The sequence below is a fragment of the Pipistrellus kuhlii genome, unplaced genomic scaffold (assembly GCF_014108245.1).
Source record: "Pipistrellus kuhlii isolate mPipKuh1 unplaced genomic scaffold, mPipKuh1.p scaffold_m20_p_11, whole genome shotgun sequence".
NCBI lineage: Eukaryota > Metazoa > Chordata > Mammalia > Chiroptera > Vespertilionidae > Pipistrellus > Pipistrellus kuhlii.
This window is the reverse complement of record NW_023425416.1, coordinates 20,617,180-20,641,785: the sequence shown is the minus strand read 5'-3', so window position 1 is coordinate 20,641,785 and position 24,606 is coordinate 20,617,180. Positions and strand designations below refer to the sequence as shown.

General features: G+C 48.0%; 1 protein-coding gene across 1 annotated transcript in view; it reads right to left on the bottom strand.

Moving 5' to 3' along the window:
- Positions 1-216: 216 nt before the first annotated feature.
- The window catches only part of SLC6A11 (solute carrier family 6 member 11), a 102,820-nt gene continuing 78,430 nt past the window's right edge, over positions 217-24,606 (bottom strand). Inside the window, exons 7-14 of the mRNA XM_036431097.2 lie at positions 19,791-19,894; positions 14,651-14,775; positions 13,093-13,205; positions 10,749-10,886; positions 7,889-7,991; positions 7,016-7,116; positions 6,150-6,320; positions 217-3,011 (exon numbers count right to left, since the gene is read on the bottom strand). Coding sequence (XP_036286990.1) covers positions 2,859-3,011; positions 6,150-6,320; positions 7,016-7,116; positions 7,889-7,991; positions 10,749-10,886; positions 13,093-13,205; positions 14,651-14,775; positions 19,791-19,894 — 1,008 coding nt within the window. The 3' untranslated portion in view covers positions 217-2,858. The remainder of the gene's footprint in view (positions 3,012-6,149; positions 6,321-7,015; positions 7,117-7,888; positions 7,992-10,748; positions 10,887-13,092; positions 13,206-14,650; positions 14,776-19,790; positions 19,895-24,606) is intronic.

Genomic DNA, 24,606 nt, shown 5'->3' with positions numbered 1-24,606 from the left:
TGTAAGGATTAAACAGATAGTCTATAAAGCACTTAGCACACAGTGGAAATTCAATGCACGGCAAACACGTGGAAGGAAGTGTGATCTGAAACACCCCCGTTTCCAGTTTAGAGTCCTGAGTTGAGACTGCAACCTCCAAATATGGAACCAAGACACTTTTGCAGGAATAGCATGGAGGCAATAAACGGGAAGAAAATCCAGTGAGTATCACTTTGCTTATAGTTTGTTCATTCCTTTAATTTTTAAAAATGAGTAAGCAGACAACTGTGTGCCCTTTGAATACCCGATAAAAATGTCCATTATGCAAAACAGTACAACCTTTTTCATTTTTAATAATACTGTAAATATCTCAGAAAGGATGTATTGTTTCTAATGAATATCAAAAAAGTCTTCACAATGATGTTTCCCTCGCCCCCACATTTCCCCCCCCCCACAAAGTTACCCAAATACTAGTAGGAAATTACAAAAACAAGAACACAGGCCCTCCCTCTGCCCTGCCCGGTTAGTAGTGTTAAGTGGGTGACATGTAAGTGGTGATGTATGTACAGTGCAGTGCGTGCCAGAAGGCTGCGTCCGTGGGACCGTGGGCGGAGAACCATAGCAGCAGCAGCAGCGGGGAGACGCCCTCCCCAGGGCCTGTTGGGAGAAGAGCAGACAACAGCGGACACGACGAGCAGGGGGCCCAGCTGAGCCCTGATCTTCCTGGGTACATTTCCTGGGTCCACTAGACCAAAGAGCTCAAGGAGGGGCCAGGCAGGCCTGGCTGTGTGTGCAAAAGGGGAACCAGAACCAGGTGCCCCATTGCCTGGGCAGCACTGGACATCCCTCTCAGCAAACGTGGGCTCAAACGGGGGCAGTGCCCAGAGCAGAGAAGCTGGGAGCTTGGGGACTTTTGGATGAGTCAAATGCACAGCTTCGTTACAGGAAGCGTATGCCTCGGTGTGGACAAAGCTTGCATTTCCACCAAATGAACTTTGGAACCTAAAGGAAAAGAATAAAGAATGCACCTTCTACCCTAGTGGTTTTGCTCAGTGGTCAGAGTGTCTGCCCACGGACTGCAGGGCTGTGGGTTTGATTCCTGGTCAAGGGCACCTACCTCAGTTACAGGTTCAATCCCTGGCCCAGGTTGGGCACATGCAGGAGAAAACCAGTCAATCAATTTATCTCTCTCACAGGGATGTCTCTCTCCTCTCTCTCCTCTCTCTCTCTCTCTCTCTCTCTCTCTCTCTCTCTCTCTCTCTCTCTCTCTCTCTCTCTCTCTCTCCTTTCCTCTCTCTCTAAAGATCAATGGAAAAAATATCCTTAGGTAAGGATTTAAAAAAAAAAAAAAGAAGAATGCACTTCCCCTTTTCCCTTTTCCTCAAATAACTCAGAATCCAAGGTAGAGGCTTGATGTAAAATCCAATTAAAGAAAAAAAGAGAGCGACCATCCAGAGAGCTAGGGAAGGAGCCAGTCTGCCCCCAGAGCCCAGGCTGCCCTTAGTAAGCACTCAGGCTTCTCCGCACCCTGGAGAGGCCGGAGGAAGGCTCCCCTGAGAAGGGCGGGGAAGAAGCTTCCTCAAGGTTCCAAGGTTCTGCTGGTGACAGGAGGGAGCAGGAGGGAACTGAGGTATCAGGATGGCAGAGGAGAGAGGAGGCCTGCCTGGGACAGCCAGAGGGAGAAGCTGTGGCAGGGGCATGGGGAAGGGACTGGAGGATGAAACCAGCTCCAGGCCCCCCATAGCTCCTTCTCCTGAGAGGCTGGGGGGATGTCCGACAATGCAGGTCCTTCCTGGCTGGGACATTGGCCAGATGTGCAGCTGCAAGGAGAATGGAGGCTGCTTCCTAAGCCTGAAAACCAGCGCCCAGGCAACCCCAGCGAGCGCCTCTGAGGATGGAGGGGCAGCGCTGAGGGTGAGAGCAGGCAGAGCAGGATGAGTTCCACATGGGTCAGAACACGGCTGGTCTCCAGAACACGGACCACTCACAGATGAAATCCAACTAGAGTTTTGGGGAAAACACATACCACCACCACCACTACCACCACCACACTGTTTCCATGATAAACTTGATTTACAATAAGCAGGTGGAGGGTGAATACAAGGATGACTACCTGAGAGTCTTCAGGAGAATCCAACATGAATGGCAGATCTGCAAGCCAGCAGGCATGCAGCAAGAATCCCCAAGAAATGCTGCCAGGCCGGGAAGAACCTCGAGATCACCTGACCCAGCCCTCCCTTTCAGGAGACAGGGAGACAGGCCCAGGGAGCAGAAGGGAGTGCCCAAGTCACCTAGGAGGATCAGGGGAGATGTGCACCTGCACTCCAGGCGTCCGTCCCGAGTCTGGTGGGCCTTTTTCTCCTCTGACACAGCCTTGCTGTCTGCAAACCCAAAGAGGTTGGGGATGGGGAAGGGAGGGTTTGAAGGAAAAATCCCCCACTCCTGGAGGTGGCGAGGAGGGGGGTGGCAAAGATCAGGGACGAACATGGGGCGTGGACTGGCTGGTTAGAAGGCTGACGGAGTTGGACAGGCATCGCTCCCACCCCACCTGCCCACAGCCTGAGTATAAAAATTTGACCATATGATACATTTCTTCTTAACCCCTAGAAAACACTGGTTAAAATTGTCCTAGCACAAGATTCTGCTAGTCCCTGTACAGTATTAACTCTTTGTCACGTTACTTACATGATAATTAGGGGCGAGGAGGGGGATGTGACTTTAAAACAGTATACACACAACCACCTTAAAATTAACTTGTTAATAAGTCCTGTGCAAAACGAGCAAGCCTCTATCATTAGGTGAAGTACGTTTTCAGGTATTCTCTTATACACCCGGGGAAGGAGACGGAAGCAGAGGCATCCGAGGTGGCAGGCGGACACTCAGAAGTGCGTCTCCTTCTCTGTGATGGCTGCAATGGTCCCATCGCCCTTGAGTTTGGCGTCACAGTCATTAACCATCACCGTCCGTGGGCCTGCCCCAAGCTTGCCTCTCATTTTCAGGTCAGCACTGGGGATCACCAACTTCCGGAATTTCTAGGTGGTTGGAGTGGAGGAGAAGAGCTGTGTGAGAGTGGCTGCCAGGGTCCTGGGGCCCGCCTTGGCCTCTCCCAGCCTCAGAGTGAACCCGGGGTAGGGGCCAGGGAGGTTGGAGTCATCAGATTGAGGTCCAGGCCTCAATTCTGCCACTTAGAGCTCCTTCCTGGATGGTGAATTGAGTTCCCTGGGTCTCAGTATCCACTTCTGAAAAATGGGACAATGGAGATACCCACTCCTGGCATTTGGTGAGGAGGAAGGGGTGCTGAAGTATACTGTAGGTGACTCGGATGAGAGAGCTAAGACAGGAGTTAAGGGCGTGGGCTTGGGAACCAGGCACCTGGGTTTGAACCCCAGAAATACCATTTACCTGGGGCACAAAACAACCTCTCTGTGCTCAGTTTCCTCATATGTCTAAGGGGGATACTACCGGCCTATGCCTTCTGGGATTATCCCAAGGCTCAGATTAGTTGGTTTAGCCACACATTAGCACAGGATATCTACTAGATTCACTACAATTTTCTGAGGTAAGGACTGTTGACCCCAATCTTCCTTCCAGATCCTTCCTGCCAGTTGGCAGAGCCTTCTGGGAATGGAGGGGGTAGATGAACTGACACAAGTTCTCCCAGTAGGAAAGGGCTGAAAACCTCTGAAGATTTCTGTCTTTCACAAGCCCCATCTCTGTGCAGCAGATCCGGGAGCTTAGGGAGACAGAGGGAGCTCAGCAAGTAGTCGCTCCCTCCTCCCTCCCTCCCCTCCAAGCCAGGCCTGAGAAAATCGGGACTCTTCAGGGGACACTGGCATTTCTAAATACCCAAAGGCCTCTGGGAAGCTGGGTGGGGCCTGTGGTGGCTGAGGTGTTAGGGCTGCAGGCCCACTCTCCAATGGCCGTGTTTGGTCCCAAATCAGAATTGACCAACTGCCCTTGACCCACATTTCCTGCAGGCGCCCAGGGGCCTGACTCGCTCTGGGAGCACAAGCAGGCTTGCTCCTTTGGGCTGGATGCATAGCTTTTTCTGGAGCCCAGGCCCCTTGGTGAGCAAGCAGGCTAAGTGAAGCCGATTCTGAATATGCAATCACATTCGGGTGTTTGCACATACCTCCCCCAAACCCCTATCTCCCCTGACCTTGTCCTGGGAGACTAAGGTCAACTCCTGAGATCCCTGGCGTGATAGGGCCCACAATTAAGTGCAGCCAGCTGAACACAGGAATGAGCCCATAAAAATCAGGGGATGAGAGCCCAGACTTCCCAGCCTCTGCTTCACCACTTAGAGGCTGAGTGCCCTTGGGCTAGTTGCTTCACTTCTCTGTGCTTCAGCTTCCTCATCTGTGAAATGGGGACAATAAGAGCTTGCACCTCACAGGATTGCTATGAAGATTAAATGGCTTGGTGCTTGTAAATGGCTTAGAACAGTGTCTGGCACACTGCAGTTTGCCAACTGAGCGAGAAACTGATTCAAACCATCTGATCCGCCAGCAGGTGGGAAATGAGAGTAAACAGAGAGCGAGTGTTCAGGAAATAAGATGGTGTGGGTTATAATTCACTCTGCCACCAAGAGACCAAATTCTGCACCATTCCACTGAGAGGAAGTGTGCAGAACAGACAAATCCATGGAGACATGTGGTTGTCTGGGAGTGGGAACAGGGTTAACTGTGAATGGGCTGGTGGTATCTTATTGTAAAACTGATTTAAGGTGATAAATGCACTATGCTAAAAGTCACTAAAAAATCATTGAATGGTACACCCTAATGCATGAATTTTATCATATTTAAACATTGTTTGGCAATTTTTGGTTTCCTCTATAGAAAATAGAATGGAGTTTCCTCAAAAAATTAAAAGTAGAACTACTATATGATCCAAAAATTCCACTTCTGGGTATTTATATGAAGAAAAGAAAAATACTAGCTTGGAAAGATACATGTACTCCACGTTCATTACAGCATTACTTACAAAAGCTAAGATATGGGAGTAACCTAAGTGTACATCAATGAACAAATGGATAAAGAAAATGTCACACACACACACACACACACACACACACACGGGAATATATTCAGCCATAAAAAAGGAAATCTTGCTATTTGTGACAACATGGATGGAACTTGAGGACATTATGCTAAGTGCAATAAGTCAGAGAAAGCTAAATACCATATGATTTAATTTATATGTGGAATCTAAAAATACAAAACAAACAACTGAGTTCACAAATATAGAGAACAGATTAGCGGGTGGGCAAAATGGGTAAAGAAGGTCAGAGGATACAAACTTTCAATTATAAAATAAGTAAGTCTTGGGGATGTCATGTACATGGTGACTATAGTTAATTAATACTATGTTTGCATATGTGAAAGTTGGTAAGAAAGTAGATCTTAAAAGTTCTCATCACAAGAAGAAAACTATCGATGTGTGTGATGGATGTTAGACTTATTGTGATCATTTCACTATCTATATATTGAACCATTATGTTGTACACCTGAATCAAATATAATGTATACCAACTACATCTCAATAAAAAATTTGATTTGCTATTTTTTGGCTGTGTGACACTAATTTTTGGTTGAGTGACAATTTCTCTGAGCTTCAGTATCTCTACCTATTGAATGAGAAAATGATGCCAGCACTCTGATTTGCTCTGTGGGCTAAAGGAGAGAACCTGGCAGGGTGATGACATGGGACAGGTAGCAGTCTCCAAATATTAGATCCTCTTCCCCTGCCCTGGGAATGGGGTCCTTAAGGCATTAACGAAACAGCAAGCGCTAACCCGGACATTCTCTGTTCCAGATCCTGGTCTAAGTGCTTTCCCTATATGAACTCACTGAGTCCTCACAAAAACCTTTGTAAGTTTGGGACTACTACTGTCCCCATTTTACAGATGAGGAAACTGAGGCTGAGCTCAGAGCAGCAGGCTCAACCCCGCTTCTGCATAGTGGCCATGATGAACACCTATCAAGGAGCATCTGACTTTCCTGAGAGACAAATGGGAGGCTGTTCTCATCCCACCCATTGCCCAGATGAGGAAACTGAGACTCAGAGAGGTGCCCACGGACTTAACCCTGCTCACAGCCTCTTCAAGGCAGATCCAAGCCCTATCCTATAACCTCAGGCCTCTTGCTGACTCTTTCTTCCTCCCATCTCACCTCGAGCAGCGTCCCCTCTGTCTTCCACAGCTTGATGACGATCCAGATGGGGATACAGAGCATGGAGGACAGCGCCATGAGCCAGCCTATGCCATAGCCCCAGGCGGGGTAGGTGTAGACATTGTTATACTTGAGGGGCTTGTACTTGATCAGGAAGAAAATGAAGATGCTCTGCGGAGAGATGGGTAGAGGTCCCTGGGGCCAGTGTGCAGGAGGCCAGGAGTGGAGAGGATCTACACCATGTGACAGCCTTGGAGAGGCAAGCTCTGCCCTGGTCCACAGGGAATTTGAGGCCCATCCCACCGGCATAAGACCCCCCCCCTCCCCCCACAGAACCCAGGACCTCGCTGGGGCTGTGGAACTCTTCCACCCCCCAGGAGCCAAGGGATTTTTATTTTTCCTAGCTATTTCTTGGGACTGGTTTCAAAGTTGCCTTTCAGAACTATAACGGTTGTTGAAGATGCTTTGAGATACTTCTGGTACCAAGAACTGGGTGAAGAGCAATGGGTTGTTCCTTATTCAACATCAGGTCATGAAGGCCTCTGACTCCACGGTCTGGTCAGAGGGCAGACGGTGAGCCCCAACTCTACGCTCAGTTGTGCTGCTTTCACAGTTAACAAAGCCACAGGTCTCTCACAGAGGCAGGTCACAGCCAAGTATACACCCTGTGGCTCTGAGAAGGGGGTGACTTGCTTAGAGTCCAGCAAGCTGGTGGCAGAGCACAGACCTCAGGGAGACCCCTCCCTCGCCAAGCCCAGGTGCTCCAGCCTTTCTCAGTGCACAGAGGGTTGCCCAGGTGATGTCACCTCCTCAGTTCTAGCTCAGCCAGGTCTGGAGTGGAAAAGAGTGGGTGTGTAGACACTTACTGCACAGATCCCGGGGGTCACGACCTTCCAGCACCATTTAATGAGTGACAACGGCCGGTAGCCAATCATGTCTTCGATGTTATCATAGAAGCGGTTGCTTCCTGTCCAGAATAAAACAACCCGAGAATTTATTTATATGAGACTCAGAGGGAAGGCTGGAAGGGTTTGCTTTCCCTAGAAGGACACAGGCAAATCATGGCAGGGACCTGATTCATTACTGCTTAAAACTACCAAGACATTATACCTACGTGAGGTTTCGGGACGGACTACAGAAGGAGGGATTCTGGTCTGCTATTGGAAGGATACCCCCTGACTGTGAAGCCCAGGAAACAATGAGGAGTATATGGGAGAGAGGTGGAAAGTGGTCTCTGGAGAAGCAGGTGAGGTGCTGGCTGACTTGCATGGAAGTCAGGGCCTGCTGGGCTGCTAAGGAGCAGAGTGGCTGCAAGGGCCAAGTTCACAGTAGGAATATCCATGATCATGAAATGGCCAACTCATTCCAGGAACAGGAGGACCAGAAGGCAGGTATTTACTGAGGGCCAGGCAATGTGCTGCCTGCTTTGCCTACATTATCTCCTACTTGGAGACACAATGATGATGATGACCACGTTTTGCAGATGGAAAAACCGAGTCTCGGAGGCAAAAGGATTGGCCCAAGGTTATAGTCCCTAAACCCGAAACCCCTCTCTGTGTTGTAGGGGTATAGAAGCAGGAATGTACCCTGACAAGTGGGAAGGGCCAAGGAGTCTCTGAGGGGAAGGAGGATGAGGTTGACATTAATGGAGATGGGCAATAGAGAACATCCCTGCTGTGGGCGCCTGTGTCCTGGGCACTGATGACACTGCAGTGTGGGTGGGCGTGGCTGTGACTCACCGTACACCCAGCCGATGCAGACACACTCAAAGATGGCCACAAAGAGGAGGCACATCCCACTGGCGGCATAGGAGTCAAAGAGCTGGAAGATGTACATGCCACCCTATGGGGTGAAAGGACAGACACATAGACAGAGACATGAACAGACACATGAAGGAGCAGGATCAGCCAGCTGGCACTGGGAAGGGCTCTCTGCTCTGCCTTGTGCCTACCATCAGCCAGGGGTCACCTCCACCAGGGCAGACTGCTTCCCCCTGATCCCTAGAACATGCGCCCTTTCCACCTGGGAACCCCCAGACACCATCCTCTGGGAACTGTTGGGATCATAATGATGTTTATTGTCTTTGCTCCCCAATGCTGGGAACAACACAGGAAATCAGAGATGGAGGTTGGGCAGCCTTAGCACCTCTCCCTAATGGCGCTAACAGTCTCCCTGCCTCCTCCCCTCTCCAAACCTTCTGTGCACCAGCTTTCACAGGGACCTTTCTAATATGCAAATCCAACCAGGCCATGCCACAATTTAATTGCCTGTTGGCTTCCTTAAGCCTGCCAATCAGGACCGCCTTCTTCATCTGGCCTCACCACCCCTTACCACCAGCCACCCTCACCATGCTCCCTCCTGGACAGACGGAGGCACAGTCTCACTGCTCTGCCTTTGAACATGCTACTCCCTTTCACTTGTAAGTTCCTTCAAAGCTCAGCTCAAATGCTACCTGCTCCAAGAAGCCCTCCCCGACAGCTTCATTATTCTTTGGGCTTCCACAGCATGTTTTTATGAACTTGGAATTTAAAAAAGTATTGCCCTTTCAGTTGGTGCTGAGCTCTGGCTTGAAAGGCACATCAGTCCTCTTTATGGTCCTCATTACAGAGCCTGGCTCACAGCAGGTCCCCAGTAAGTGCAAACTGAATTGTGTGGAGTGAGAGACCATGGAGGAGGCGCTCTGACGGGCTTGTCTAAACTGTGTCCCCATTTTGGCCCAGGATTGGCACATGGAGGTGTGCAGTCAATTTTTATAGGAATGACCTAGACCAGTTCTGTAATATACAAGTCTGCGATGATTAAGTTCAGTGGGAGGCCCAGGAAGGTACACACTCAGCTGGCCTATTACAGGGCAGGCAGTGTTAATATCCCCAGTGGTCACGTGGAAAAACGGAGCCACAGAGCAGTAAGAACACTTGCTGAACATCGTCCAGCTAGCCAGTCATGGGGCTGAGGAGTGAACCCAGGTGACCATGAGCTTCACCACCCATTATACTGCTTAGGTGGAACATAAGACATTTGTGGCCTATTTTTCCCCCTAGAGCTGAGCTTTAAATGTCTATAAATGAGGGAGAAGCTCTCTTGCCAGCAATTACTGTGAAGGCCAAGGCTGACACGGCCCATTTGGCAATTTGAACTTCCCCTGTGTGATTGCACAGATATTCCTCTGTGGAGGCAAGAGATCAACATTTGAAGTCATGGTCTCGGGCAGCCAAGTGTTGGCTCTCTGAAGGGCCCTGGGGGCTGCAAGGTACCCTTGGGCAGACCGAGGCTTCAGGTGGAGGGAGGACACGAAGCCTCTGAGAGCTGGTGGGCCCAGGGCCAGAGGCCCACAAGGACCTTGCACTGCCTGCGCTAAGCCAGTGCTGCCCATGCCAATGCCTGCTTTTGCAGTCTTGTCCTCATCAGCCTCTTTAACTCATCAGGTTAACCCCCAATTTGTGTGTGACAAAAGACTCGACTCTGCATAATTAATCAGCACTTAATGAGGCCCTGCTCACAGCAGCCCTGGTTTCTCTGCCTGGAGAGAAGTGAGATGGCAAGAAGAAGTGCCACACCATTCATTTGCTCAAACACTGATTATCAGTCCCCTTAATGTGACAATGACTAGGAGCAGTAATAGTACCAGCCACCTCACAGCAAGCGCCCACTCCAGCGGGCCCTGGAGGAACAGAGCCAAAAGAGGTCTCTCTGTGGACCTCAGGGTCTGCTGGGGGCAACAGGTGAACAGATGGATCATTGTTACAGTGGGAGGGGGCTGGGCTGAGCCTGGGGAAAAGTGCTGTGGGGAAGGAAAGCAGAGGGGGCTTCTAGGAGGCAGCAGCATTTGGCTGAGGTAGAAGATGAGGAAGTTCAATGGGCTGACCTCGGTATTAAAGCAGCTACTTGGACTGATTCTGATGTTTTCTTTTTCCCCCATGTTTCTTATAAACCTCTTCTAGTCTCTAAGCAACAGGCTCTCTTTCTCTCTCTCTCTCTCTATTTTTTTTTCTTTTGAAATTTATGTTTTTAGTGTAGGGAGAAAGATACCTAATGTCATACTTGAGAAAGTATTTGTGAGGCAGGATGGCCGCAGGAGGGGGAGAGAAACATGATTTTATGGAGCCGTCTTCATTTGGGGGTAACGATGAACCCCTCCTCACCCACAGGCCCACTGGAGACAAGAAGACGGGTGCACAGGAGGGCTGAAGCCACAACATTGTGCCTGAAAGTGCCAAACACCATCACATATGTCAGCGATGCTCCAGAATAGCCTGCTTTGAACTTTAGCCCAATAACAGCGACTAACTGAAGTTACAAGTGACTGTTAGGGGTGGCCCATGCATCAATCCCAGCATTCCCTCTGTGAGCTTTATTCCTCTCTGGTCACGACAGCAGTGACCTTTAGCTGAGCATTTACACGGCAAGGCATTGTGCTGCGACTCACTGAGAACTTTCGTGCGGTTCTCACAGCACCCCACTGGAAAGATGTCACAGAGAAGGAACTAGACCTGGCTGGGCCACACAGCTCCTCCATTCCAGACTGGGATAGGACATCAGACCTGCCCGACCCAAAGCCCAAGCACGTCACCCTTGTGCGTGTCCTCCGTTAACACTCACCTCCGTTAACATCACGAGGCCCAGAAAATAGGAGATGACCGACAGGGCCAGGATGAGCAGCTCCCGCCGGTAGCCCCTCCGGAAGACCTTCGGGTACATGTCCACCACGGCGGTCACAAGGCTTTCTACACACACAAACTGGACGGGGAAGACACAATGGTGTGAAGCCCAAGGAAAGGGGATTTCAGTGGCCCTGCCCATGGCGATCTCAGCAAGCCTGACCCCGGGCTTCCTCCCCAGGGGCTTACCTTTATTCTCACTCACAGGCACGGAGAGCCCGGGAATAACAGCAACAATCCCAGCACTCAGGGCAGGACTCTGAGGCTCAGAGAGGGGAAGTAACCTACCCAAGGTCACTCAGCAAGGAAGTGGCAGAGTCAGGCCCTGAACTGCGGTTTCTCAACTCCAGTACTCCTTCTCCCCCATGCTGCCTGCCAACGGCCTAGTGCTGGGCCCTGTCCTGGGGTCAGTGACTTAAATGAGACCCAGCCCCTGTTTGGGAGGAAGACAGGAGTCCTGAAAGCTGAGTGCTCTGTGGGCAGCAGGTTCTGGTCATTCTCTCCGGGGAGGCAGCACGTGACTTACTCATTCTCCAGGACTGGGATAGTTCCCCATCCTTTGCTTCTGGGTGGAGGCAATCAAAGCTAAAGCAGCCCAAGTCCCTGTATTGCCCTGGCATGAGCCTGGGTTTGGGGATGGCGGGGGAGTGAGCAGACCATTTCTTGGTCCCAAATCCTTTATGATTCATTTTACCTCCTCAGGAAGGGTATCTGCATCCTCATTGTGCAAAGGGACTATAGCACAGAGAGGGGAAGTGATTAGCCCAGCGTTGCACAGTGGGCAAGAGGTATGGGGCAGGGACCCAATCTCAGCCCAGACTCCAAAGCCCAGGCTCTACAACAAGGCTAGCTGTGCTCATCCAGGACTGAACCTAGAGAGACATCACAGCAGGTTTGCTAACAGGATCTGGGTGCATGTGCTTGTCAGCTACTTGGCATCTCTGAACCTGTTTCTTCATCTGCAAACAAGAATCACAAAAGGAGCCCCCAGCCTGTGTGGTTATTGTGACAAAGAGCTGAGGACACAGCCCAGGCACAAAGCGAGTATAGCTGTGGGGGTGAGCAGTGAGGCCATCTGCCCTCCATGCCAAACCCCTCATCCCCTGGCAAACACAGTATCTCAGCCCAATTGCTGGCCCAGCTCAGCCCAGGGACTCACAGAGCCAAGGCCCCTCCCCCACTTCTCTGTGCCCAGGAGGGCCTGTCACTGACTCACAGAAGCTGAGAACCCCTCTGAGGCCTCCACCACAACAATGGAAGGGAAGATTAGGAACGACAATGGAGAGAAGATTATCAGCAGAAACACCCGGTGGCTTAGCAGTTTCCGAGGAACCATCCAGGGGAAGAAATTGGACTTGGATGGGTTGACAGACACATCGGCCATGGGGCTTGGTGCAGAGTGCCTTGCACAAGGTCATGGTGATGCGCAAGGCCTTGCCAATAGACCCCAGTCTGAGAGAAGAGCCAGGCGTTGGCTGGAGGACATTCTCTGGGGCACTTAGGGGAACCAGCTGCGGTGGAGCAGCAGGGCAAAGGGCAGACTTCTGGGACTGAAGAGCCACTGAAGGCTACAGGATTCTGGCTGAAAAACCAGGGAGAGGATTGGGAGGACAGGCTGGGGGAGTGTTACAGTGTGTGAGGAGGTAAGTGCATGCATTTGTGTGAGATAAATGACAAACTGCTAGTCTTAACTGTACACTTTTCACTGAGGAAGGAAGATTGCCAAGTGGAGGGCGGGTCGAGACAACCCTATAGGAACTGACAACAGAGGCACGGAGGCGAGATGTGGAGGGTGGGGAGCTGGTGGTGGCACTGAGGACCAGAAGGCTGCCTAGGTGATGTCATGGTGGCCTCAATACAGAGATGGGGGAGGAGAGGAGATGCTTTCCTATGTCCCTGGTTGGGACAGAGACAAGCTAGTCGGGTAAGGATATCTCTAACCACTGTCCACTTCCTGAGCATGTCTTCTGCTTTGCAAGGTGGTACCATTGGGAACAGGTATTTGCCAGAATGGGAGTATTTAACAGTGTTTTAAAAACTTGAACCGGGCGTTGGGAATTCCAGGTAAGGAAAAGAATGTTTGGGAGACTTGGAGGGACCTGAGTAACTATGTTTGGGGGTGACTGTGGGGACCACCTGGGGAATGGAGGGTGTTTTGGCAGGAAAGCAGGGTGGGGACAGAAGGCAGGGCCCTGATGACCAGGACCAGGACCAGGAGATGGTGACTTGGCCCAAGAGCCTCCCTGCCCTCCCGGCCTGGGCTGCCCCTTCCTCCAGCACCTTACCTGGCTGTCCAGACCAAGGAAGATGAGCATCATGAAGAACAAGGTGGCCCACAGTGGGGAGAGAGGCATCATGGTGACAGCCTTGGGGTAGGCGATAAAGGCCAGGCCAGGGCCTGGAGAGGAAGCAGAGAGAGTGGTGCTGGATGGAGTCCAGTCCCACATTCATGGTTATCCTAATCCATCAAGTACTGATGCTTCCTTTGTGCCAGATGCTGTGCTAACTCTCACTCAAGTCACTTAAATCTCCCAGCCACCCCATGGTTGGTACTCTTATGATGTCGTGTTGCAGATGAGCTAGCAGAGGCATAGAGAGGGAAGCCAGGGTTTGTGAGGGTCAGGATTCAAACCCAGGTTGGTCTAACGCACAGACCTTCCTCTGAACAGACCTGTCTCTACTATTATCATCAGGGCGAGAAGTGTTCTTATTAAAATGCAGGCTCTCAGGCCCAACCTAGATATTCTGATTTGGTACCACCACCCCAGGATTACACTCAACCAACTGAGCCACAGCAGTCAGGGCCCATCAGACATTCTTGCACGTGAAAAACCATTTTAGACTTATCTGAGATTAGAGTCTAACTCTGTCGTGTAAACACAAATGATTTTTTGTACTTTTAAATATATATTGAATTTTTCCATAATTCAAACATCACGTAAATCAAGGGAAGAATTATTCACCATTTTGCACACCTTAGTAGCAATAACCCTGCCTATAGTGTGTTGGATACAAACACACAGCAATCACTACTTAAGAATGTCATACTCATGATGAATCTGCATCTAGAAAAGGAAAGGGAGAGGGAGGCTCTTTGAGCAGTAGGAACAGCATGTGCAAAGGCTCTGGGGCAGGAGGAAGTGAGCCATGTCCCAAAGTGAAAGCAGGCTTCTGAGGTGGGGCAGAGTGAGCATGGGGGAACGAAGCAGGTGGTGAGGGTGATGAGGCCACAGGAGCTGGGCAATGCAGGAGCATGGGGCTAAGGGTTTAGCACTCTGAGGAGCCAACAAAGGCTTTATATTAGAGAAGGACAGGATCAGATTGACCCTGTGGAAAATATTACTCTGCAGGGTAGCGTGTGGAACAGAGCAGTCATAGTGGAGGCAAGGCGGCCAGTGTAAGTTCCTGCAGTCATCCAGGTGAGTGGTAATGGTGGTCTGGGCTGGTGGGGACAGTGGAGTTGGGGAAAAGTGGAGGAAGAGGAGCAGCGTTGAGGAGGCAGAATCTACACAATGAATGAGGTTGTCATAATGAATGGGGGCATGACTAGCATGAAGTAGATGAAGGCTAGAGAGGGTAAGCTCCCTGTGCTGCTCTGGACAAATGTCCCACCAGAGATTATCATTTTTTAATGTTTTTATTAATTTTAGAGAGAGAAGAAGAAAGAGGGAGAGATGCTTGGATTCTGGAGTTGAGGAGGTGTCAACGTTTCTCTCTCAGGATCCTATTTGAGGACAGATGTGGAACAACTCCCGAGACCTGACCCAAGAGAATGTGCAGAGGAGAAAGACAATATTTTCAGTGTAACCATCACCCAACACCTCACCAACCTCTGGCACTTACCTGACTCTGCCACTTCGGCAATAGGTACCCCCTGCTCATATGCCATGAAGCCCAGGACAGAGAAGATGGCAAAGCCGGCCACGAAACTGGTTCCACTGTTCAGACAACAGAGCATGATGCAGTCCCTGTGGGGAAGCAGTGAGAGGCGCTCAGGTCAGAGGGGGTGGCACAGGCTGGAACATTCTGCCTGAGCACTTGTGTGTGGGCAGGGCAGTGAGTGCACAGAGAGCACCCTCTGCCTGATGAAGCCCTGGTGGTTCAGAGGGGTTAGGTGGCTGGCCCATTGTCACACATGGGCTGCACTTCTAGATGATAAGTAGGTCACAGATCAGAACATGGAGAGGAAGTGGGCAGGTAGGCAGCAGGGAAATGGCAAATGGAAAAATGCACAACTAGTAAGAATATACTAGTAAGAATACAAACCACTGTTCCATCCCCCAAGTCCCTGGCAGGAGAGAAAACCATGGAAAGCAGGAGAGGACTGATTTTCTAGGAGCTCAAAAAAGAAGGCCAGAGAAGCCTCTGAGAAATGGCTGCTTCTCAGCCAGGGAGCACCCACAGGCTTCAGACTGCAAGCTCCCCACAGGCTTGGGAGAGGACATCCCTCCTGTCCACGCTTTCTCCCAGAGCAGCACCCACAGACCTCCCTGCTCAGCCCTTGCTCTGCTGCTGCTAGAAGGTAGCCCTTCTAGGTAGTCCCTCATAGAGAGATTTATCGGAGCAGTGACAGTCCTCTCTTCCAATGTCACAATGAACACTAGATTAAGAACCGAAGCAGCCCTAACCAGTTTGGCTCAGTGGATAGAGTGTCAGCCTGTGGACTAAAAGGTCCCAGGTTTGATTCTGGTCAAGGGCATGTGCCTTGGTGAGAGGCATATCCCAGTGGGAGGTGTGCAAGAGGCAGCTGATTGATGTTTCTCTCTCATCGATGTTTCTAACTCTCTATCCCTCTCCCTTCCTCTCTGTAAAAAAATTAAATATATATTAAAAAAAAAAAAGAACAGAAGTAAACTCTCACCTCCTCTCCTCCTGATACTATACTTTTTGTAATATAACCAAAGGGTACATAAATGTCAGTGACTGTAACACCCTGTTGTCTTGTAATGGTTCTGAGAATCAAGGGCATAGTGGAGAGAACACTAGACAGGCTCAGGGTTCCAATTCTCTCCGCAATATATTTTCTCTGGTCCTGATCTCACCAGCTATAAGACAAGGAGCTGGGGTAGATTCAATCTGTTGACTCTTGGGCCTTGTGATAGATTAAATCATTTTCCAGCAAATAGTTGTCCCCCTGTCTTCTTCCTTGAGGTGGAGAATATCTGACAGGTGACTTGCTTTGGCTAATGGATGTAATCAAATATAATACAAACAGAGGCCACAGATAGACTGGTGTGATATGATTTGTCCTTTATCCCTTCCGTGACTTGCCATGAGAACTTCCACAGGAGAACTGCTGTCCCTGCAGCCTGAACCCAAAATGTACCCATATAGACCAGACTTGAGCCTGGCCTGGATCCTGGAGACAAACCCATTCAACCCACAGCCCTAAGGAGAACTTCCCCCACTGACCAGCAAACTTAGGTGCAATAATAACAAATGCTTGTTGTGGTAAGCCAATGAGTTTGGGGGCTGTTTATTACACAGCATTATTATGGCAGTGAGTGACTGATACAGAGTTCCTTTAAAGAACTCTCTGGTAGTGTGGATGAAGGATGGGCTGGCAGACATGGGAACTTTATCTTCAAGCCTGATGTATCACCTCTGAAAAGGAAATTCAGCTCACCCCAGGGTAAGGCAGAGTTACCCCTAGGATTGGAAAAAATCTGCTCTTCGTGCTGTTTCTTGGCCCTGACTTATCCAACAGTGGGAAACAAGGTGGTACTGGTGAGGAAAATGTCTTCTCCATATCCTCTGGAATTCTGTATCATTTGGATTTGCAACATGTCCAGTCCTGTGCTAGGGTTTTTTGAACACCATATCGCAAAATCCAGAATCTCAGGGAGGAGGTTTCACAGTCATCAGGTGGTGAAGTTGAGATGTGCATGCATTTATCTCAGACACCAAAGCCCAGGCTTTTTCTAGCAATTACACAAAAAAGATGCTCCCTAAGAATTTAGACCTCCAAACACTGACTGGTGGATAACTGTTTCTGAGCATCATATGGCTGCTGAGAAACCATTGTTCCTTATCACAAAGTCCTCATCTTGCCCCGGAGGCCTCAGGAGAGGTTTCCTCACACCACAGGGAGGCTCTGAGATGACACGAGGGCCCTTTCAGTCTTGAGCCCTGCACTCCGCACCCTGGGGGAGCTTAGCTGCGCTGAGAATTTTCCCCACCTGGTTTGCTTTGTCTCCATGCCTCTAATTCCTCCCCCACAGGGAACCTTTTAGGTGAAAAGCTTATGTAACAAGTGCTGTGAAATTGGCAGCAGCTGAGCCAGCCTTGAAGACCTCCAGAAGCTATTATGCTGTCAGAAGAGAGGGTACTAATTTACTCTCTCTGAGTTGGGAAGACCTGCTAGCAAACAACTTGGAAAAGGAAATAAAACAAGCCTTCCTATTTGGCGATGTCACTTAGGGGACTGAGTTTCCTCAGCTGATGGGAGGAAGAGAAACCTGCCTGTTGGGTGGGGAAACAAAAGGGATGATGAGCGACCAGCATATTCACCCACGTGTTCAGTGGGGAAGAAAGTTGCCCCTGCCTGAGTCTAGACACAGCCTGACAACCAGGCAGTCTTGGCCAAATCTGCGCCAGCTGCTGTAGTTGGGAAAAAATTGGTCATGCCTGGTAATGAGGAATAGAAAGACCCAGTTCAAAGTCACATTCAATTACTGACAATGTGAACACAAGTGACTTACTCTCGGGCCTCAGTTTCCTCATCTGCATAATGCTGTGGCCCTTCCATGCTTCCTTACATGTCAGCCAGACCTATGCTATGCTTGCTTGAGGGATGATGACACAAAAGAAGAGCCAGCCCATGTCCCCATGAGCTGACAGCCTAGCTGGAGGTGATTGTCAGTGACCAAGTTATTTCCTCAGTGCCCAGCACAGAGGGCCAGTGCTGAATGCTGGCTGCTGGAGTGCTGATAAGTGTATGCAGATAGCATCCCTCTCCGATTCCCAAGGGGGTCACACTCAACCTGGACTTGAGGTCTGCTGTGCTGCTCTCCCTGTCCCACGGCCTTTCCCTTCCTGCCCATGGTTACCACGTTGTGTTGTGGCTCATGAGTGCTTTACCTCTCACCATCCTTCAGACCTACCTCCCTGACAACGAGGTAGAAAGGATCTTATGGACAACCTTCTACCTCTCCAGTATGCCTCTGTCCAGCCATACCTAATTGCCTGTCTACCCAAAGGCCCACAGGAACAGTACAACTTGCTGCCTAATTGTGCATTGGATTCCACAGCAGCTTTTCTTTTCTGCATGTTGGACCTTTCACTTCCTGAGATTCTCCAAGTTACAAACTATAGATGTGGGGTATGCCATTGCTGTCTGTATCTGTATCCTGGTGTCTCACACTTGATAGACACACAATACTGACTGAACAAATGGGTTAATAATGTTATCATGAAGCCAGCTTTCCGAGAGGATGCCATCCCCTGACCAGCAAGGAGGGGAGAGAGGCTAGACATTCAATTTTATCACTAATGGCCAATGATTTAATCAATCATGCCTATGTAATGAAGCCTCACACACCTGCACACAACACCAAATGGGTCGGATTTAGAGAGCTTCCAGATTGGTGAACAGACGGAGATTTGGGGAGAGTGGCACTGGGAGGGCATGGCAGCTCCATCCCCTCCCTCCCTCCCCCATGCATCTCTTCTACTTGGCTGTTCCTGAGTTAACACCCTTTTTATAAGAAACCAGTAATCTAGTGAGTACAATGTTTCCCAGAATTCTGTGAGCCATTCTAGCAAATACATTAAACCCAACTAGGGGGTCATTGCCAATCTATAGCCAGTCAGTCAGAAGCACAGATGACAACCTGGACTTGCAGTCTGAAGGAGGAAGGGCAGTCTTGTTGGACTCAGTCCTTAACTTGTGGAACTTGATGTGATCTCTGACACTGTCTACAGTGTCAGAATAGAGTTGAATTGAAGGACACCCAGCTGGTTCTAAGAATTGCTTGGTGTGTGTGTGTGTGTGTGTGTGTGTGTGTGTGTGTGTGTGTGTGAAATCATACACTGGAATTTTATTCCTAGTTTCAGAATGGTTTCCTCTTAAAAAATATTTAACTCTTTAATCAGTCTGAAACTTATTATGGTGCATATATGAGACAAAGTATGAGTATCTATCTTCATTAACCCCTCCAATACTTCTGCTTTCTCAGAATCATTTGCTGAAAAATCCTTCCTTTCTCAAATAACCTGTGATCAGAGGTGGCTTCATTGCCATTATTCCCTGAGTTTATGCCGGAATAAGGAGCTCTTGGTTTCTAAGAAAGAGATGTGCTATCCAGCCATCCCGAAATATTCACCTACTGTGACCAGCACTAAGTTCAGGAGTGCAGGGATTCAGCAAACAGACCATGGGCCTAGACTTAGAGACCAGGATGAAAATGTCTTCTCCATCATGCACTGCTGGGTGACTGTGGCAAGTCCTTGCCCCTCTGTAAGTCTCAGCAATGTGGCAGAACAGACAGCCACAGTCAGACAGCCTCTCTCACCCCCCCATAAATCCCTCTCCTTGTGCTGGATGTGGGCAGCGGCAGAAAGCCTGGGAGGGCCCTGTCTGTTCCCTACTGTCAAATGAGAAGTGGCAGGAGTAGGTTTTTGAAAAAATGGCAGAAGTACAAGACCCTTGGTGACAGAAGATCTGGGTTCAAATCCCAACTATGCCACTTACTAGCAATTTGACCTGGGACAAATCACTTATCTACCCTGGGAAAAGGGTGAGATGGAGGCCTGGGTAAGATTCCAGAGTGGATTCCTTTGCATCCTAGAATGCACTCTGATCATATTTGTTATTTTCCCAGCTCCTCCATGGCCTACTCTTTGATCCTGGTGCACGGAGAGGCTGAGAAATAGCCCATCTGTCCGGCTCTGCATGGTAGGCTCTGCAAACATGAGCTAGCTAGGCTGAGTGGAGAGCTCTCAGGGTTTGGTGGAAAGCTGACAGGGCCCGGGGAATGCTTACCTGTAGCAGTTGTTGTTGTAATTGTTATAACTTCCCAGAGCAGTCAGACAGCCCAGACAGATGGCATAAGAGAAAAAGATCTGTGTTCCAGCATCTACCCAGACCTGTAGAAAGGCACAAAGAAGTTGGCACAGAGAGAAGTCGGCTCTGTTCTCTGAAATCCCCCATCCACACCCATCCTCCGATGAGCCTAGACAAAAGGACACCCAAACTTCCTAACCTTAGGAACATATTTTTTAGAAGCTCTATTCTTGGGGACCTCTTGATTAAGTTTACATTTCTTTAATTGATCCCAGGATTTTTCAGAGATTATGGATAATAGTTCTCTAAATATTAAGAACTTGGATGTTTAGATCCCAACTCTGAAACCTTTCTGAGACATAGTCTCCTCATCTGCAAAGTAAGGAGTGAACTTCCCCTGCAGGCGTGTTGAGAGGATTCACACGGCATGGAGTGTACGCTCCTGGGACTTGGAACATGCTCATTGGCATGTTTAAAACGAGATGAGTGATTTTTTGCGTTTGTGATTAAGACTACCAGGAGAAGACTGTTCTAGAATTCTGTTTAGGGTTTCCTATTGACATAGCTGGCCCGAGCATAAAAAGTGGCAAAGGGACAGCAAGAGAAGGGGAGAGCCCCCCAAATCTTTATCACCTTTCAAACGACATGCATTTCAGGCTTCTTATGTGCAAAGCCCTGTTCTTAGATGGCACTTGATTCTAAAGCATCTAAGAACAGGGCTTTGCACCAAATACAAACACTAGCAAATGTTTATCAAACACAACGTGCCCAGCACCAGTGCTGAGTCCTATGTCATTACTGTACTTGAATATTCACGGTAACCCTACACAGACGTGTTTTTATTAGCCCCTTTTTATAGCTGAGGAAACTCCAAAACAGAGAGGTTGAGTAACTTGCTCAAGACCACACAGCTGGGAGTGGAAGACATAAGCTCATGGAGACCCACCTTAGAGAAGCATGCTTAAACCAACCCCACAATTTCAGACATCTTCAGGTGTGACCTCTCAACACAAAACTCTCTTCTGAGCACTTCTGACAGAACAGTTTCTACTTGATTACTGCCAGTGACAGGGAGTGCTCTCTCCTGATGCAGCCCAGCCCCTTTCTTCCTCAGAGCATTCTAACCATTAGAGTATTTCTTAAAACGAGAGCAAATCTCTCTTCTTGTGTTCCTAGCCCTGGAGCCACCAAGACCACATCTCTCTCTTCCATGTGGCAACACTTTCAAGATCTGAAGAAAACGCCTGTGCCTACTGGACCCCAAAACTCTCCGCTTTCCAGGCAAAATGGTTCTATTTCCTCTTCCTTGGGGATTTGATTACATAGTACAGGACACTCTTCCCTGGATTTGTTGATTTCACTAAATCATTCAACAAATAGCTATTAAAACTAAAGATCATGACATTGCCTCTCAACCTAAGAAATGAATACGTTCCCCCCTCTAACACAGGGTCATTGGGTTTAGTGTCTTAGCGCTAAACAAGGAACTTAGGGAGAGTTCTTTCATTAAGTGTGTGTATTGGAGGGATGGGGGAATGCCAGTAGCTCAGAGTGGGTTGAAATATGAGGAGGAAATGAAAGTGGGAATGTAAAAGAACTTTCTTAAGAAATCTTGCTTTAAAGGGGAGATGAGAGATGAAGTAGTAGTGAAAAGGTTGGTAAAATTTAGGGAGGATTTATTTTAAATGGTGGAAACTTAAGGATGCTTAAATGTTGACAGGAAGGGTCCAGTGCAGGAAAAGTGTTTACGAATTTAGGAGAGAAACTGATATGTTTTAAAGTCACACTGTTGTTTCCCCATTTGCCCCCTCATTGGATTCCTTTTTATCCAAATCACCTGTGTTGAGTATCAAATCCCCAAGAGAGAGAAAATACATATAATTTGCCTGGAAAAAAAGAAGAATTTCAAGGTCCAGGGGTCTGGTGCTTTCTTCAAATCTCAAAGGCCTCGGAAAAACAAAACACAGCACAGCTGCTGACTCAGGAAACAGCTCCCAGGAGAGGCCTGCAGGGATGCTCAGTGCACAAAGTCTCACACTTGTTTTTAATGCCTCCTCCCGGGCCAGTGAGAGAAGCCCCCAGCCGTGTGGGAAAGCTGGTTTCTCCATCGAAGCTGGGCCCCATACCCAGTGGTCCCCTAACCCCCCACCAACATGGTAAATAAACTCTCTGAGTTTGAAAATACCAAAGAGAGCTTTCCATCCACATGTCTCAAAGATGAGCCCCCAAACCATGATTCTTCACTTGCAGAGATTTTTCTTGTAGTTTGTTCACTGAGCATGTCAACATTAACCCATCTGTCTGTTGTTATTGCCCACACACAATCCAGCTTCCCTTTCCAGATAACAGCACCCCGATTTTCCTTTAGGAAACCACCTCTCCCCCTCTCAGTGATAGCGTCAGGAATTGTCACGTGACCCAATGCCTGACCAATCAAAGCATTTGTCTTGGCCACAATGACTTGATCAGGGATGAGCTCATGACACAGACCAAGCCAATGAAACTCAATCTGGGACTTTCAGTGAAACCAAGTGGATAGGATACATGCTTGACCACAAGAGAAGATCCTGACTGAGAAGGAAGCCAACACGGAGGAAAGCAGAGTCTAGAGCAAAGAAAAACTGATATGGGTGATGCGATTTGAGTCAAGGCCCAGGGGGCACTGGTTCTTTCTAGGTCCAGCCATATCTGAAATAAGACCTACCCTATCTCTCTCTGAAATAAGACCTACCCTAGAACATTTCAACTTCAGAGCCATTTTTCTTAAGTCAATTTGAATGGGATGGCTGTCACTTCAAATTGAAAGAATTCGGACAAATAGCAACATTAAAGCTCTTAGAAAAGCCTAGAGGCTATAAGCCCAAATCCTTCAACCAATCCTGAATTGCTGATGAACCACCATTTATTAAATGCTTTCTGTGTGCAGAATCCTGTGCCAGACTCTTAAAAAGGTACTGTGCCGTTATATATAGCACTCCATCTCTGTCTGCGGGTCAGATAAGATAACAAGGTACCTAATGCCTAGGAGGGATAGATGAGGGGGAAGATTAGCATGTTCTAATCAGAGAAGGCTTTCTGGAGGAGGCACACCTTCAAAGACTGGAGAAGCAATGAGAGGGGTCATGATGGGTCTAGAGGTTCATGTGAGAGGGGAATGTGTTCTTGAATGATTTTTTCACTCTTGCTCCCCTTCTTCTGTAGGAAATAGCCTGCCATGATTATTTTGATGGTTACCATTAAGTCAACACCTTCATATAATACCCTTAGCCTTCCCTCTTTTTGGCAATGTCTGTTGGTTTCCTACCATGAGGAATATTGAAATTAGCCAGCAGCCTCAAATTTTCCTCTTTCCCTTTCCTCTAGCATCTAATGTGGGGGAGAGGGGGGAATCAATTTTTTCCAGTTAACACTTAAAGGCAATCTATGAATTTATTCTACTTTTCATATACACACTCGATTCTCTCCTAATTTTTAACATTTGCACTGTATCTGCATCAACAGAACATACAACCATTAACTATTATCTCCCTCATAGCCATTAATTAGTGTGAGTTCTATAGGTGACTATAAATTTAATGTCCACTCCTTTATGTTTATACTTCTCTAGTCAGTTTGGTTGCCTGCATCTTGCTTTCTAGTAAATTTCTCTGGTAAGGCTCATAGGAAATAATATATCCCTGGTTCCTGCACGTTCTTAATAGTTGACTGTATATAAAAATCCTTGGTTCTCCTTTTCTTTTCCTGAGAATCTTGAACATGTTGCTTAGTTGTCTTCTGGCACAGAGTGCTGCTGTAGAAAAGTCTGAGGCAACTCTAATTTTTTCCCCCTTATAAAGCACTTACTCTTTTTGTCTGAATGACCAATAGTTTTCCACTTTCTTTAAAGTCCAATAATTTTATTAGAGCATGTCTTATGTTGACTATTCTGGGTTCATTTTCCCAGCTATGTGGTATACTTCTTCAAGATGCAAATTCAACTCTCTCATATTTTAGGGGGTGAAAGGTGTTCTTTTCCATTGCTTTTGATTTCTTCTTTAGCGACTTGTTTGTATGTTGGATCTTCTTTGCTTGTCTTCTATACTTATCACTTTTTCTGCTTACCCACACAGCGTTTAAAAAAATAATAAAGCTCTTTCTGTATTTCTGACTTTATTTTTTGCCTCTCCATTTTCTATTTTCCTTATAATATTATCCATGGTGTTCATTTACTCTTTTATTCCTTTTACTTTGTCCTCCTGAAATATTTTTTCTTTCAGAAGCCATCTTTTCAAATCTTCTTTTTGTCTAACAATTTCACTTTTGCTGTTGTTTCAAAGCATCAGTTGATTTAATTTCTTTTAGCTGTTTTTGAAATATTAAGCTTCAGGGTTCAGATGTTTTATGGGTCTGTCTTTGTAGAATGCATCAATTTCCTGTAGAAATGCTATTCTGCTCATTCCCCTCCTCCCCATTATAATAGCTTTCTATGGGATTTGATCACAGTCTTTTCTTATTGCTCATATGTAGGCAAGATGCACCTTTTTATACTCTTAGAAGGGAGTTTTGTGTAGAAGAATACTGTATCCCAGGATATAGTTTTTTAACTTCACAGTTCCAGGGCTATTATCTCTTCTGTTATTAATAAAAAGTCTTTAAAAATATGACTGTGCAGACAGTACTTCCTGAAATTGTCCTCTGTCCCCTTCCTCTACTCTTGTCCAAAATTTATTTTTGTTTCCTCTAATGTGTCTGTATTGATCAATCTGGAATCTGCTTCCAGTGGTTTCTCATCAATGTGTGGTTCTCTCTGGCCATG